Source organism: Plutella xylostella, chromosome 8 (assembly GCF_932276165.1).
Source record: "Plutella xylostella chromosome 8, ilPluXylo3.1, whole genome shotgun sequence".
NCBI lineage: Eukaryota > Metazoa > Arthropoda > Insecta > Lepidoptera > Plutellidae > Plutella > Plutella xylostella.
Window position 1 is genome coordinate 8,033,127 of NC_063988.1, and position 13,333 is coordinate 8,046,459.

At 35.6% G+C, this 13,333-nt stretch overlaps 1 protein-coding gene across 1 annotated transcript; it reads left to right on the forward strand.

Moving 5' to 3' along the window:
- The first annotated feature begins 4,785 nt into the window (after positions 1–4,785).
- LOC105393786 (larval cuticle protein LCP-17) lies at positions 4,786–7,763 on the forward strand. Its single transcript, XM_011565587.3, has 4 exons — positions 4,786–4,906; positions 5,606–5,800; positions 7,067–7,171; positions 7,498–7,763. The coding sequence occupies exons 1-4, from the start codon at positions 4,904–4,906 to the stop codon at positions 7,612–7,614; spliced, it is 420 nt and encodes a 139-aa protein (XP_011563889.2). The 5' UTR covers positions 4,786–4,903; the 3' UTR covers positions 7,615–7,763.
- The last annotated feature ends 5,570 nt before the right edge of the window (positions 7,764–13,333 follow it).

A 13,333-nucleotide genomic window follows, 5' to 3' on the forward strand; every position in this document is an offset into this window, starting at 1 on the left:
AGAGATCCGACACCATCCAATATGGCCACCAGACCAAATGGAAGAATCCGTAGGAAGAACAAGGAGGCACCGATAAAAGTGCGCTGGAGGCGCGCAGAAAACAAATTAACTCCAAATTCAATTACGAGACACTTGAAACACGTCCGCACAGTCCAGAGATTGACAGAGGAAAAAAGAAAAAAAATATCCCGAAATCATCTCATCATTACTATAAAAAAACAGCCATACCTCCAAAGTGATGAAATAAGTAACTAAATTATATTGATACGTATTACCTAAGTATATTAAAATCCCGTGATTTGATATGGCAAGTCATTTAGGTGATGGGCATGCCCATCTTGCCCATATGGGTGGATCCGCGCCTGCTTCTCCTAAGGTTCCCTGGAAAAGTTATGTTCTAGTTCTAAGACTAAATGTTATCTTACGTGTTTTGTGGTTAATGATGGAATAACCGGAGGAACCGGCCCGGTTGCACCTCTTCACCCGAATTTCCATATTCATCAAAGTTAGTAAAATTCCAACTTTATTGCAGTTTTCTACCAGCTGAAATCCGCAGCATTATGCCTAGCAGTAATAAGAAATGTTCTGTTCCGCTCTAACTTAGCTGAGTAAGCTATTCCCCTTCTCCCTCTGTTTCGGGGTTAATTTATCAAATTACCTCACACGGAGGTTATCTCAGCCTTGCCTGCTTGGCTAATGACAAGTCTAGGATACCACCAAATGAATTTTCACCTTCATGCTTTAATGCTAGAGATGATTTTGCAAAAGCAGGCTCAGTACTGGGTAGACGAGGACTTGAAAGATTGCAGAAATAGGTCGGAAAATGGCATCGTTAATACAGCATAATGGAGCGTGAATTCACTAAAAAAAAAAAACACGCACTCACGCCTTGTACTAATGTACTCCCTTGCGGGGTAGGCAGAGGTGCATTGCTGCACCCACTTTTCGCCAGAGCATTTATGTTAGTCCCAATGTAATAGGGGGCGGGCCTATTGCCCTATTCACTAATAGTGTCGATTAAAGGTTAAATAAATTTCATAGTGTAATATATTATATTTTTACCTTAACAACAGAATAATAACTATGTATTCCCTAACGTAACGTAATTCCGTGTGTTATGTATCTTTATATCCAAATATTATCCATACAGATAATAATTCATGAATGGTTATCTATTGAATCTCCTTTCAGAAACCATATAAACAGCCACAAAATCCTGCTTCCAAATCGACGCAAAACCGGTTTTTCTGTCGAATAAATCGGAGTAATTTAGGCAAAGGCGTAAATAACGCTATCAAAGGGAGGAACGTAAGAAACATAAGCCTGTTTACGTAGAGAAAGATACATAAATCATGTCTTTAATGGCTAAAGGTTAAGGAGATCCTTTGTTTGCTGAAGATATATTTCATAACTTTTGTTTATGCTTAAAATAATCTTAATAGGCACAAACTTACTATATTTTGCGTAGGTAGGTAATTTAACAGATTGATTTTTTAACCAAAATTAAACCGTGTTCGCAAGATTTTAGGCTCGATGTGTATTTTCCTGTATCTCTTCAATCTCATGTGAGTACACTCTTTTGTGTTTTGTCAAACTAACCAACTATCTATCCTTGAAAGAATGAATAGAAGATTCGTTACGTTACTTCAGGAACATTCAACTTGTTTGGATTGAACCGTACGTAGTTGTAAATTGTAGGATATTTTAAAAATATTTCTAAAGCATCATCAATAGAGGTAATATTATTTAAATCCGCATACAGGAGTTAAACAACCTCTGGACAGAAAAAATGGTATGAAGTTGTAGTTGTTCATCGATGTATTTCAACTTACCTACCCATCCTACAATTTACAAATATCCAGGCCCTGTACGTATTATCAAAAATCCATCAGATAAGTAAAACACGCTAAATAGATATTAATACGATTCCAATAAAAGCCACAGGCCTTGAGGGACTGTGGTTATTAAAATTAAAACTCACAAAACTGGTTGTAAAGGTCTTCCTTTCCGTAGACGATACTTTGTACGCATACGCTGGACATCTTTGATTTAATTATTAAAATTAGTTTTAGGATATAATTAAGCAGTTATTTGAGGTTATCGTAGAGACACGTGTCGGTAGCGTGTAAGCTAGATTAATTTATTATTATTAAAATTAGTGATTTTAGTTAAATAAGATAAAGCAGTAACTGACGCTTATTTGACTAGAAAGCAATCCCTCATTCTCTCTGTCTATAATCCGCTTTCCGAAAAAACAACTTTATAAATGCTGGTAGTACCTATATGGGCATATTGGAATGAAATGGATTACTGGTAATTACCTATGTCTTCTACCACCCTGCTATGTCTTCTACCACCCTGTTTCATTTGGACCATCTTAGAAGGTACCTAACTCTGTATACATATTCGTGAAAATACACTCACGAGCAATGATAAAGTATCACCTGCCATTGACGTTTCATATGCCAGTGGAACTTTTTCATTGCTCGTGACTGTATAGGTGTATAGTTTATTACACTCACGAGCAACGAAAAAGTTCCACTGACTACTGCATTATAATATGTATATTGTATCTTACACTGTCACTATGGGTTCTTTATGACCGTTATGGCAATAAGGATACCTAAAAATAAGTTTGCAAAAAAAACAAAAGCACTTAAATTAAAAAAAAAAAAAAAACTAGAAATTAGCCTATTGAATATGATGATTTATTAGGTCTATTAGATTAGACTATAGACTACGAGTGTATGTCAATGTCGCCCAATCAGAGTGGCCGACACATTAGTTTGAAAAATTGATGGTCAAGAACAAGTTATTTGATCGTAATAATCCTAATCCTAACTAATATTATAAATGCGAAAGTAACTGTGTCTGTCTGTCTGTCTGTCTGTCTGTCTGTCTGTCTGTTACTCTTTCACGCCAAAACGACTGAACGGATTTGAATGAAATTTGGTATACATACGGTCTAGACCCTGGGAAAGAACATAGGCTACTTTTTATCCCGGAATTCCCACGGGAAAAGTTTTTAAGGCGAAGCGAAGCGCGCGGGAATAGCTAGTTGGTCATAAAGTGGACTTAATGCTTAGAACATTGCTTACCACTCGACCTATATGGCTAAGAACACTAGAGGTAAAGTTATCTATGACTCAAAGAAAACAAATAGTATATCGGTTCAACCATTTCGAAGCTATGCTACCACAGACAAATACTCACATATCTTACAGATACCTACACAGACACGTTAAACTTGTAACACCCCTCTCGTCTTCAAGGGTTCTATTCTATTCTATTCCATTCTGGTAGGGGGTGAAGTTCCTGTACGTAGCTCTCTCGAGTGGAACCTTTGTACATATCCCCTTGATTTCAGCTCAGTCAGCCTAGCTCCCGAGTAAACTGGAGTAGCAAGCCTGGATGTTGCAATAGCTGAGATTAGCTTAGTAGATAGATAGTTTTCAAGGGTTAAAAACAAAAGGTATCGTCATAATAGACCTAACCTTCCTAGGTACTTGTAAATTACTCAGCCGACATTACTCATCCTCATAGATCACATTAATAATAATAATAATATGTGGGGACATCTCACACACCGCCATCCGACCCCAAGCTAGGCAGAGCCTGTGTTATGGGTTTCGGACAGCTGATATATCTATACAAATACATAGATAGATACATATTAAAAATAAATATCAAAACCCAAGACCCGAGAACAAATATCTGCCCCAGCCGGGAATCGAACCAGGGACATTCGGCGCAGCAGTCAGTCAGGGCCACTAATCACTACGCCATTCGACTGACAATTTTACCTTTCAACTACTGTTACAAACCATTCTACAAAAACTTCGAGTACATAAATACTAATATCTATGAAAAGTATAATAACCTCAGACTACACTTGTTTGACCTCCCGTTATTAATTTAATTGAGAGGTTTTTTTAACAATAATCTCATTACATAATGTAAAAAGTTAAACTGGTTTTCACAATGGCGCTCGTTTGTAAAGATGCACCTTTACATTGTAATAGAGAACCAATCCTTTTATAAAATTTCGCCTTGTGACTGCATCATTAAGGCTGTGATGTAACTAAATTACTGCATAATACTTATTTATTTATTTATTTGATACTTTATTGCCCAAATATGAAATATAAGTGTACAAAAGGTGGACTTAATGCTAAAAGCATTTTCTACCAGCCAACCTACTTATATCGCCTTTAAAGTTACAATGTATGTATGTAAACATAACAGTGACAGCTTTCTTATAACATATTATTATTATTGTTATAGCTTTATAGCGGATACAGGCAGAAGGATACATTACTACTCGTATTACTATGACGACATGTTGAGGAAAATAGCCAAGTAATTAAAAGAAAGTTAACTGATAAGTCCTATTACAGAGGTCCTATAGCTTTTGATTAGTGGTAAGTATTAACTAAACACTAATCATTTAATCATTTTAGATTTTGATAAACAAGTAAAGGTGAAAATATACTCTTAACTGGTGTATTAAACGTATATGAATGCGATCCATATCTTCGTAATAAAGTTTTAATCCTTAGTTCTAAACTTTAAACATTATCAGGCAATTCTAACATTTATAAACGTATCGTTGTCACGTCGCAAACTAAATGCCAATAAATTTTATAAACATACAAGAGAATCTTAAACCTACTTAATTATCCTTCAATAATCTAATCAAATTTAATCCACTTTTGTGCATACAAAGTAGGAGAAGATGAACAAAAAAATGCGTTCACCTTGTGATCATCCAAACGGACAGATAAGTTGCCAAATAATGCAAATAGTGTCAGATCTATATACGAGGCGGTTCGGGTATAAAACCACCAAGCACCCAGAATAGAGGCACAGTCACATCTTAGCTGTTAACTTTTAAACACACAAAATGGTAAGTCCTAATATCATAATCAACTGTAGGCGGTAAATATTCCTAATCATTATATTGCATCAGCCATCATCATAATTCTAAAGCTGAGGCTTATACATTAGGTCACAGCATAGGTCATACAAATGTCTAGGTTAACATGATTGAGAGGCTTTCACGTGACATGCAATTTAAGAGATTGTGAGTTCATCAGAAACTTGGCATTTTGATGATGAAGCTTGTGTTGATTTTGAGTTATGTACTTGTGGTTTTGTCATTATGTAAAAGGATTAAGGAAAAGTTGAGAAAGCAACTAATGTTTACTAATACAATCACATAAGCCTAACGATTGCCGATTTGTGTTCTCAAAAGCTCTTAAAATTTCACTTTCTTCATAAAATCTAAGTTTATCCAACATTTACCTAACTATCTCATATTTTTCTTCACTATGATATCTAAAACAATAGCCTATTGATCTCGAACACTTTTTAACCGAAAATTTTACTAATAACCTTACCAGGCCCAAATGACCATATTGATAGCCAACCTACGATAGTAGATGGCACCTTCGGATGAAAAATAACCTTACATCATTGCATTTGTGGTAAGGTTTACCCAAAGTAGACGCAGCCTTAAGGACACCGAGACGAACCTAACAATTTAAAAAATTATTAAAAGTAAAAAAAAAATAATTTTTTTAACCATTCCACTTTCTCCCCCCAGAAATTCTTCATCGTAATCCTGGCCGTGGCCGCCGTGGCCCACGCTGACGTCTCCCACCTGGTCCGTGGCGGCGAGGCTGACGCCCAGATCGTCAAGCAAGACGCTGATGTCGCCCCCGACCAATACCAGTACGCGTACGAGACCAGCAACGGCATTGCTGCCCAGGAGAGCGGAGTGCTGAAGAACGCCGGACGGGTAAGATCTTCTTCTATATTAATAGGCCGCACTAGGCCAGCGTGGTGGACTAGCCCTAAGACCCTTCGTTCTGAAGGAGATCCGTGATACAGCAGTGGGGACGTGATGGGTCGTGATGATGATGATAGAAGTCCACTGCTAGATGTAGGCCTCTCCAAAAGCACGCCACTGGATGCGATCTAAAGTCTTCCACGTGCAATCGCTACCAGCACCCTTTCGCAAGTTGTCACCCCATCTATCCTACACTACGTTTGCCTAGTCGCAGTCTCCACTCTAGAAGAGGTTTTACCATCGATTCTTCTTCTTAGCGTGAAAGAAACACTAGAACTGCTGCTATCTTACTACTGTACATCAACTATCTTTAGGCAGCATTGGCATAATAGTTTTTCTGTCAAATATATCTGTCAGATCCATACAAATGATTAATGCCAGTTTTGACAGATAAGAAATGCTGCTTGTTGATTGGTCATGATGTACGGTATTAGTTTGGTAGCTGGACTATAGTTTGTTCTAATCCTCTGTTACATAAAACTGTTAAAAATTACTAATCCAATGTCACTATTTAAATCCGAACAGTTATTATATTTTTAAAAAAAATTATACGTAAAATGAGATGAAGAATTTAAATAAATTCAATAAAAACACGCTTATTCGGATTAAGGTCACTCGTTTAATAGGTAGTCAAATAAGCAGTAGGTATATTGTAATGATCATCAAAAATACATCGAATTTTAACAGCATATTTGTATTTGAATAAAAAAAACAAGATCGGGCAATTTAGCTGGCATTTAAAGGTCAAGCTATAATCATTGGATTAGATGAGAAACAGAAGGTCAAATGCCAATAAATCATTACAAGTAGGTGTGCGGAAACGAAGCATTATTCATACAAGACATCAAATGAATATTAATGATGATGATTGAAAATACATATTCTTGATAAAGTTGTGTTTCCTAAAGTAATTAAATAATCATTTGGTTTTGAAAGGTCAGTTTAATTCATTTAATTCATCAGACTATCGTTAAATAAAATGATAATCATGTTTTCATTACTTTCTAGCCAGTTAGTCTTACAGCCAGTTATTGCAATCAATAACTAAAGAGTATCTATTTACACAAATTGTATTTTTTTTATTCTATTAGCAACACTCAAAAAGTTTTCACCCACACAGTTCGCGACCTAACCTTACCTTTTTTCTCAATCTGGACTATAGTCAAGGAGTCTTCATGCAAAAAGTACGCAACCTAACTTTTTCTTTTTCTTCAGGAGAACGAGGCTCTTGAGGTCCAGGGCTCCAACCAGTACACCGCCCCCGACGGCACCCCCGTGCAGATCACCTACGTCGCCAACGAGAACGGATACCAGCCCCAGGTAAATACACACAAAAAATAACCGCCTTTTTAGTGCAATCGGGTAAGAGTTTCACTCCATACGGTCTTGAAGCAAAATGTACCTACCAAGCGGAAATATGTTTTGACTGCAACATAAAAAAAACTAACGTGATTTTCAATTAATTTGACTGGAAACATCATAGGTAAATATTGATTTAAAAAAGTGTGCAGCAACCACAGCTTCACAAAAAAACATTTCTGGCATTTTTCACATTTTCTCAAAAAACATTACACAAATGAAAAAGTCGTTCTAAATAGTCTTCATACTTTCACAGTACCTAACTAATAATTGTTTTTTTTTCTCAGGGAGCCCATCTGCCCACTCCCCCCCCTGCCCAGCCCATCCCCGACTACATCCTCAGGTCTCTGGAGTACATCGCGGCTCACCCCCCCAAGCCCGAGCAGCCCGGCCGCGCTTTCTAAGAAGCTAAAAACAATACCATAGAGTAAAAAGAAAAAAAAACTAGCGTACACTGCCTCCCGAACTATTAACGCTGTCATGTTGTAGTTCATCACTATTTTGTTGTTAATTTCTTAATTTCTAGTCGCTCAATAAAAAAAGTTTTGGAAAAGTTTTGATTTTTTTATCGCCTATATTTGCTTATTATTTCCGCCTAAACGTATATGAAACATACATTAACTAATCAAAAAAATATTTGAAGCTATACTTAAAATGTACTGTTGTACTAAAGGTGTCCGCAAAATTGCATTAAAAAAAAATTATATTCTCCTTGAAAGCACCTCGTACATATTCAATACGTTTAAGACAGAAACATATATTTCAAAAGTTTTCAATGCGGTAACTCTTGCATAGTCCTGAAGCTTTCATAGAATTTCATAGAACTCGTTCTCATAACGGAAAATTAGTTCATTGAAATGTCCCACCTTAAATTACATCCAAGGTACTCCAAGTGACAGAAACAGCAATTAACAAACAGAAACGTTTTTATAATTCACCGGGGCAACTACAGTGAGTTTTCAGTGTTGTAATTGAGGTAACATTCTCGAAACACTTTTACTATTTATTCGGCGAAAATGGCGTCCAACACGCTATACCGCTATCAGCGAAATGTAAACAAATAATATTGAAAAGGCATTTTTTTCTTATTGTTGCTGGAACCAATTTTGATTAATTAAAGTAAGTAGGATGGTAAGTGGTTATTTTGGTGGGCTGGGTTAGCAAGTACTTTACAATTAAATATTAACGTGTTAAAAAAGGGGTATACCTACTGTGTACACAACATACATATCAAGGAATTAGTTCTTAACTTATGTTCTAAGTCTTTTGAAAATTCTCGAATTGTTTTATCTAATACCCTGAACCACTAGCACTAAAGGGACTAGTCATAGAGAGGTAGAGCATAGAACACTGGCCAATACTTAAAAAAAATGGGGCATTGGGTTCAAAGTTTTCAAATCAGAATAGAATAGAATAGAATAGATAAATCAGGTCCTTTTTGCATCGCGATACAAAAATTAAGAAAGCTCTATTAGGTCATAACTTAGAGTACCAGACGAGTCTTGAACTTGTCACTGGTTGCAGTGTAAAAGAAATTTACGGAACTTTGAAACTGTATCTTGTTACCGTAAAAGTCAACAATTTCATGCCACTACGCCTCTTCTGTTTGAAGGCTCTCTATAGTGTCTAGGGTCGACACTTCACAGATGGCCGTACGTAGCTGAGAGCCAAGAGGGTTACTCTATACCGTCGAAACTCATTTCTTTTAAGAGCATCCCACTTGTTTAACTCAATGGCAATTGAATGCAGTGATATTGATTTATTCAATAGTGATGTCAAGAGCATTTATTATTTCTTAACTGATAAGTTTAGTTCTAAGTTTGTCTAGCTTTTATTTGTGTTGCAATTATTTTACCTTTAAGGATATAGGTTTTAATTTTTATTAAAATTCAATTCGTAATTGGTTGTACCAACAGCGGCTTCCCTGGCTTTTTTTAATTTGTAAGTTATTAGTGAAAACTTTTAATTGGCTTTTTGTTTTTTACTTTTTGCTATAAATGATAAATGTGTTAGCTGTAAGTTTTCTGAAATAAATAAATAAATATACTGATCAAAAACGGATTAACCGGAGCCTGCTGTAGTGCAATACGTTTAATACAACGAGATAGAGTCGTTGCTCGCGCAGCAGCTCTACAAAACTTCGATTTTATAATTCTATTTAATCGTTTTATTCAATCGTTATTCGTAATATAGAGTGACCCCCTGCAACATGCCTCAATACACATTGCTCACACAGGAAATATATAAAGTAGTGTAAAATTGGATCTACAGATCAGATATATGACTGAGTACCATTCGTTTCAATGTTTATCAAGAGACCCCAGCTTACTGGATTTTCGACGATCACCAAATATAAAAAAAACTATCTATAGGTACTTAGACAGAAATTTCTTTTTTTGCACACAAAAACAAAAGTTACATAGCTTATATACCTATTATTCGTTTAAATTCTTAATCAAACCTGGTTTAAATAATTAATGAAAACATACCAAGATTCAATTGTTGTTTTCCGCTTCATATTGACTCCGTAGTTGGGAAACACAACATCAGCCTGTTGGTATAAATATTATTCCACCCGTTTCATTACTAATGAGTGGTGTAATTAAATTGAATTCACGGTTCAATTAATTGTGCCTGAAAATAATGAGTTCCCCCCGTAATTTTCAGGGTACTTGTTGATAAATTGTTGTTTATTTTTAATTAAAACAAAAGCATTATATTTTGTGTGGTTGTCGTATTGTTAATTATCTGTTAGGTTATGCTTGATTTATGGGAATTCGATTGTGATCAGAAAATGTAGACTTCGGGCGAAGTCATCAAAAGTGTAATTAAAAAATTAGCAGACATTTTGTACTTAGTTGTTCGAATTTTGAATGAATTTACCCAATTTTATTATTATTAAGCTACAATAGTTTTTTCCTGAAAATTTTCGAGTTTGAACCCACAAACTAACTAAAAAATAATAATTAAATAGCTCATAGACTCTAGATCACTCCTAGTACTCCTACACCTAATGATGTCAACAGTATTGGTCGTTCAATTGCCATCTGATATTCCGTTTGTACGTTCAACCAAATTGATGAGTGGTTTTGTGGTTTACCCATGCTAAAATACGACTTAAATTATTGGCACATTTCATTTCAACACAGGACCAAATAGGGCTTACAAGATTGGCATATTTGGTCAATGCGGTTTGTTTTTCATTATTGGCCTAAATAAGCTATGAATCCTGTTATATTATTGAAGAAATGTTACTTGCTAACCTTATAACACAACCACACAAAAAACCCCCGTAATATAATATTTATTTCACTATTCAGTCTTCATTGAGTGAATAGTGTAATATATTTTTTCTCTAGTTCTTCCGCAAACTCTTCTAGTGGCGAGTCTATCGGATTTATACATGTAAAGGGGAATTTATTGGCGTTCGTTCCAGCCATTTCCTACATTTCCATACGAGGCGGCGTCTTCGTGTAAGTCCTCTTATTCTTTGCTTATTGGGGATGAGGTTCTTATTCCTTTGAGCTCTTAAAAGTCAACTTATTCTCTCACTAAATTGATTAAAAGAAACCCTGGCTCTAGCTCGACCGAGATTTTATTTAAGCTTCATTTAAACACGTGAGAAGTCATTTGCTTTAATACTTAGTCATTTGGGTACAGAGTTCCTCCGTATTCCTCTTGGATATATACAGATGCATCAAGGTAAAATTAGAAAATGCTCTTAGCATTAAGCCCACCTTTTGTGCATTTACATAAATACTTTTAAAAAAGTTATGATTTTATGTTTGTGCCATTGCGGCTCCAATAATAGAGGTACTGCGTGTTTTTTAGCTTTACTTATAACGATTAAGGGCCCGTACAGGGTGACGTGCCGCGCCAATTTTGGGTTTTCAATGCTCTTCACACAGCACACGCAGTGACACGCACACAAGTAAGTTTGCACAGTGGGTCGATAAACTTTTACTCGCCAACTTTATTGACAATTATGTTCAAGTACATTTTGGGTGATTTTAGGGTAAGTAAGTATAATTCTTACTTACACTGGTAGGCACCAGGAAAGAGTAGAAATTAATAGGGGTGCCACTTTACTCTAAACTCGGAACCCGATTAGCTTTTCCAACAAAGTTAATTCCCAAAACTCGTAGAGAAAAAGTTCAGAATGACCCCCTGTCTTTCTCCTTTTACCGGACTGCCGAAAGAGGAGGATAATGTTTTTTGATTGTATGTATGTATGTTTGTCTGTTTCTTTGTTCCCTCCTGTAGCCTAAACGGCTTGATAGATTTTGATGTATGAGGTATTGTTAGAAGCGTATTGATGGCGCGATGGTTATAGGCTATGTGACGTTCCATTAAAATGAACATAGCGCCCTCTAGAGGACATAACGTGATGATCGAAAAAATAATAATTCAACTTTGCCGTGTAAGGTATCAAATGAAAGGGCTTGATTTTCACATTATAAAAATATGCATATTGAAGGTATTTAAATAACAACACCAAAATTATTGAAATAAAAAATGATCATGAACTACTGACGTAAAATTTCATAAAATAAAAACAACTAAAAAGTTACAAATAAAAAAATACAATTATAAACAAACGAAAAACCCGACTGTACGCTAAAAACATGAAAACAAGTCCCAATGTTAATGGAAAGTATCGCAGGCGGGGACCAACTTGACCGCCACTCAAGGCCGTTTTCTAAGTAACATTCAGCTAAATGGTGAACCCTCTGCTGGTCCCCGCCTACGATACTTTCCAATTAACATTGGGACTTGTTTTCATATTTTTAGCGTGCAGTCGGGTTTTTTGTTTGTTTATAATTTGTTTAGTACTATATACCGCTTTTTCAATACCTGTAAGTACATTTTTTGGTAGCAGCATAATATTTTTACTTAATTTTAGGGTTTCGAACGTCAAAAGAAAAAAAGCAACCGTTATAGGATCTCTTTGTTGTCCGTCTGTCACCGCCCTTTTTCTCAGAAACGGGTAAAGATATCAAGCTGATATTTCGCATAGATGGGGAGTAACCCAAAAAAAATATTATGGTACTCCCTGTCCCACACAAGTAAATTGGAGCTTATATTTTTTCCAGTTATTTTGATGTGTATCCTTTTTTTCTTTGATGTTTTGTATAAATATGTGTTTGTTTTCTTTAAATCTGTATTTTTTTGTTGTTGCTGTCTATGTGTCGAATAAATGTATCTTTATCTTCAAATCACGCCATCTATCGTTTGTTTTTTTTGTGGCTACTGTCTATAGAAGAAATTCCGTCATTGACAATTTTACGTTACGAATTTATTTTTATTTATTTTATTTTTATTTTTACATTTTCGTGGAGAACCAACAGCATTTTGTTAATAAATAATTATTACTTATGAACACATAACAACTTGATGCCATTAACAGAATGAACTTAGTAAACCCAGTAAACCTAACACATCCAGAGGAAAAATAAAATCTCTTTCTCTCTCTCTGAAAAACATACTTAATAGCCCAAACTCGATGCTTTTAGCTATTAACATCTTTGAAATAAAATTGAGCCACCACCGTGTTACTGCCCTCATCAGATCCTCACGAGACCATACCTCAACCAGCACCAAGAGACTGTATTTTTGATCCCTAACCTAATGTTCGTGCGTATTGTCATCACTTAGATCCAATCGCTATATTCCTGCTCCTCATCAGACCTTTACGAGACTGTAATGTCACGAGAATATTGCACACTATCTAATTTAATTTAATGTATTGAAGATACTGGAAGAATTATGCTTCCTCAATTTCAAATCAAATTATGTTGGTGTCATAAAAGTTGAAAAAGTGCAATGACAACCCATGTGCAGTGATTTTGTATCTGTACACGATAAGATCGCGAGCTGTCAGTGCTGCCTAAACCGACGTGACCCTTCTTTGGAGGCCAGCGGCCAACTGAGTCAAACGTCACTTGTGTTTATGATTTTATAACACAGAAAACCGCCATAGATATTTGTATGAAGATTTGAGGGAAAAAAATTGCTCAAGTTTGGGATTAATTTACACAAAATAAGTGTGTGTTTATTAAAAAACAAGGTATTTAGCGCCTAGTCCAAGCCTTTAACTTTATAATATGATAAAAATCATATGAA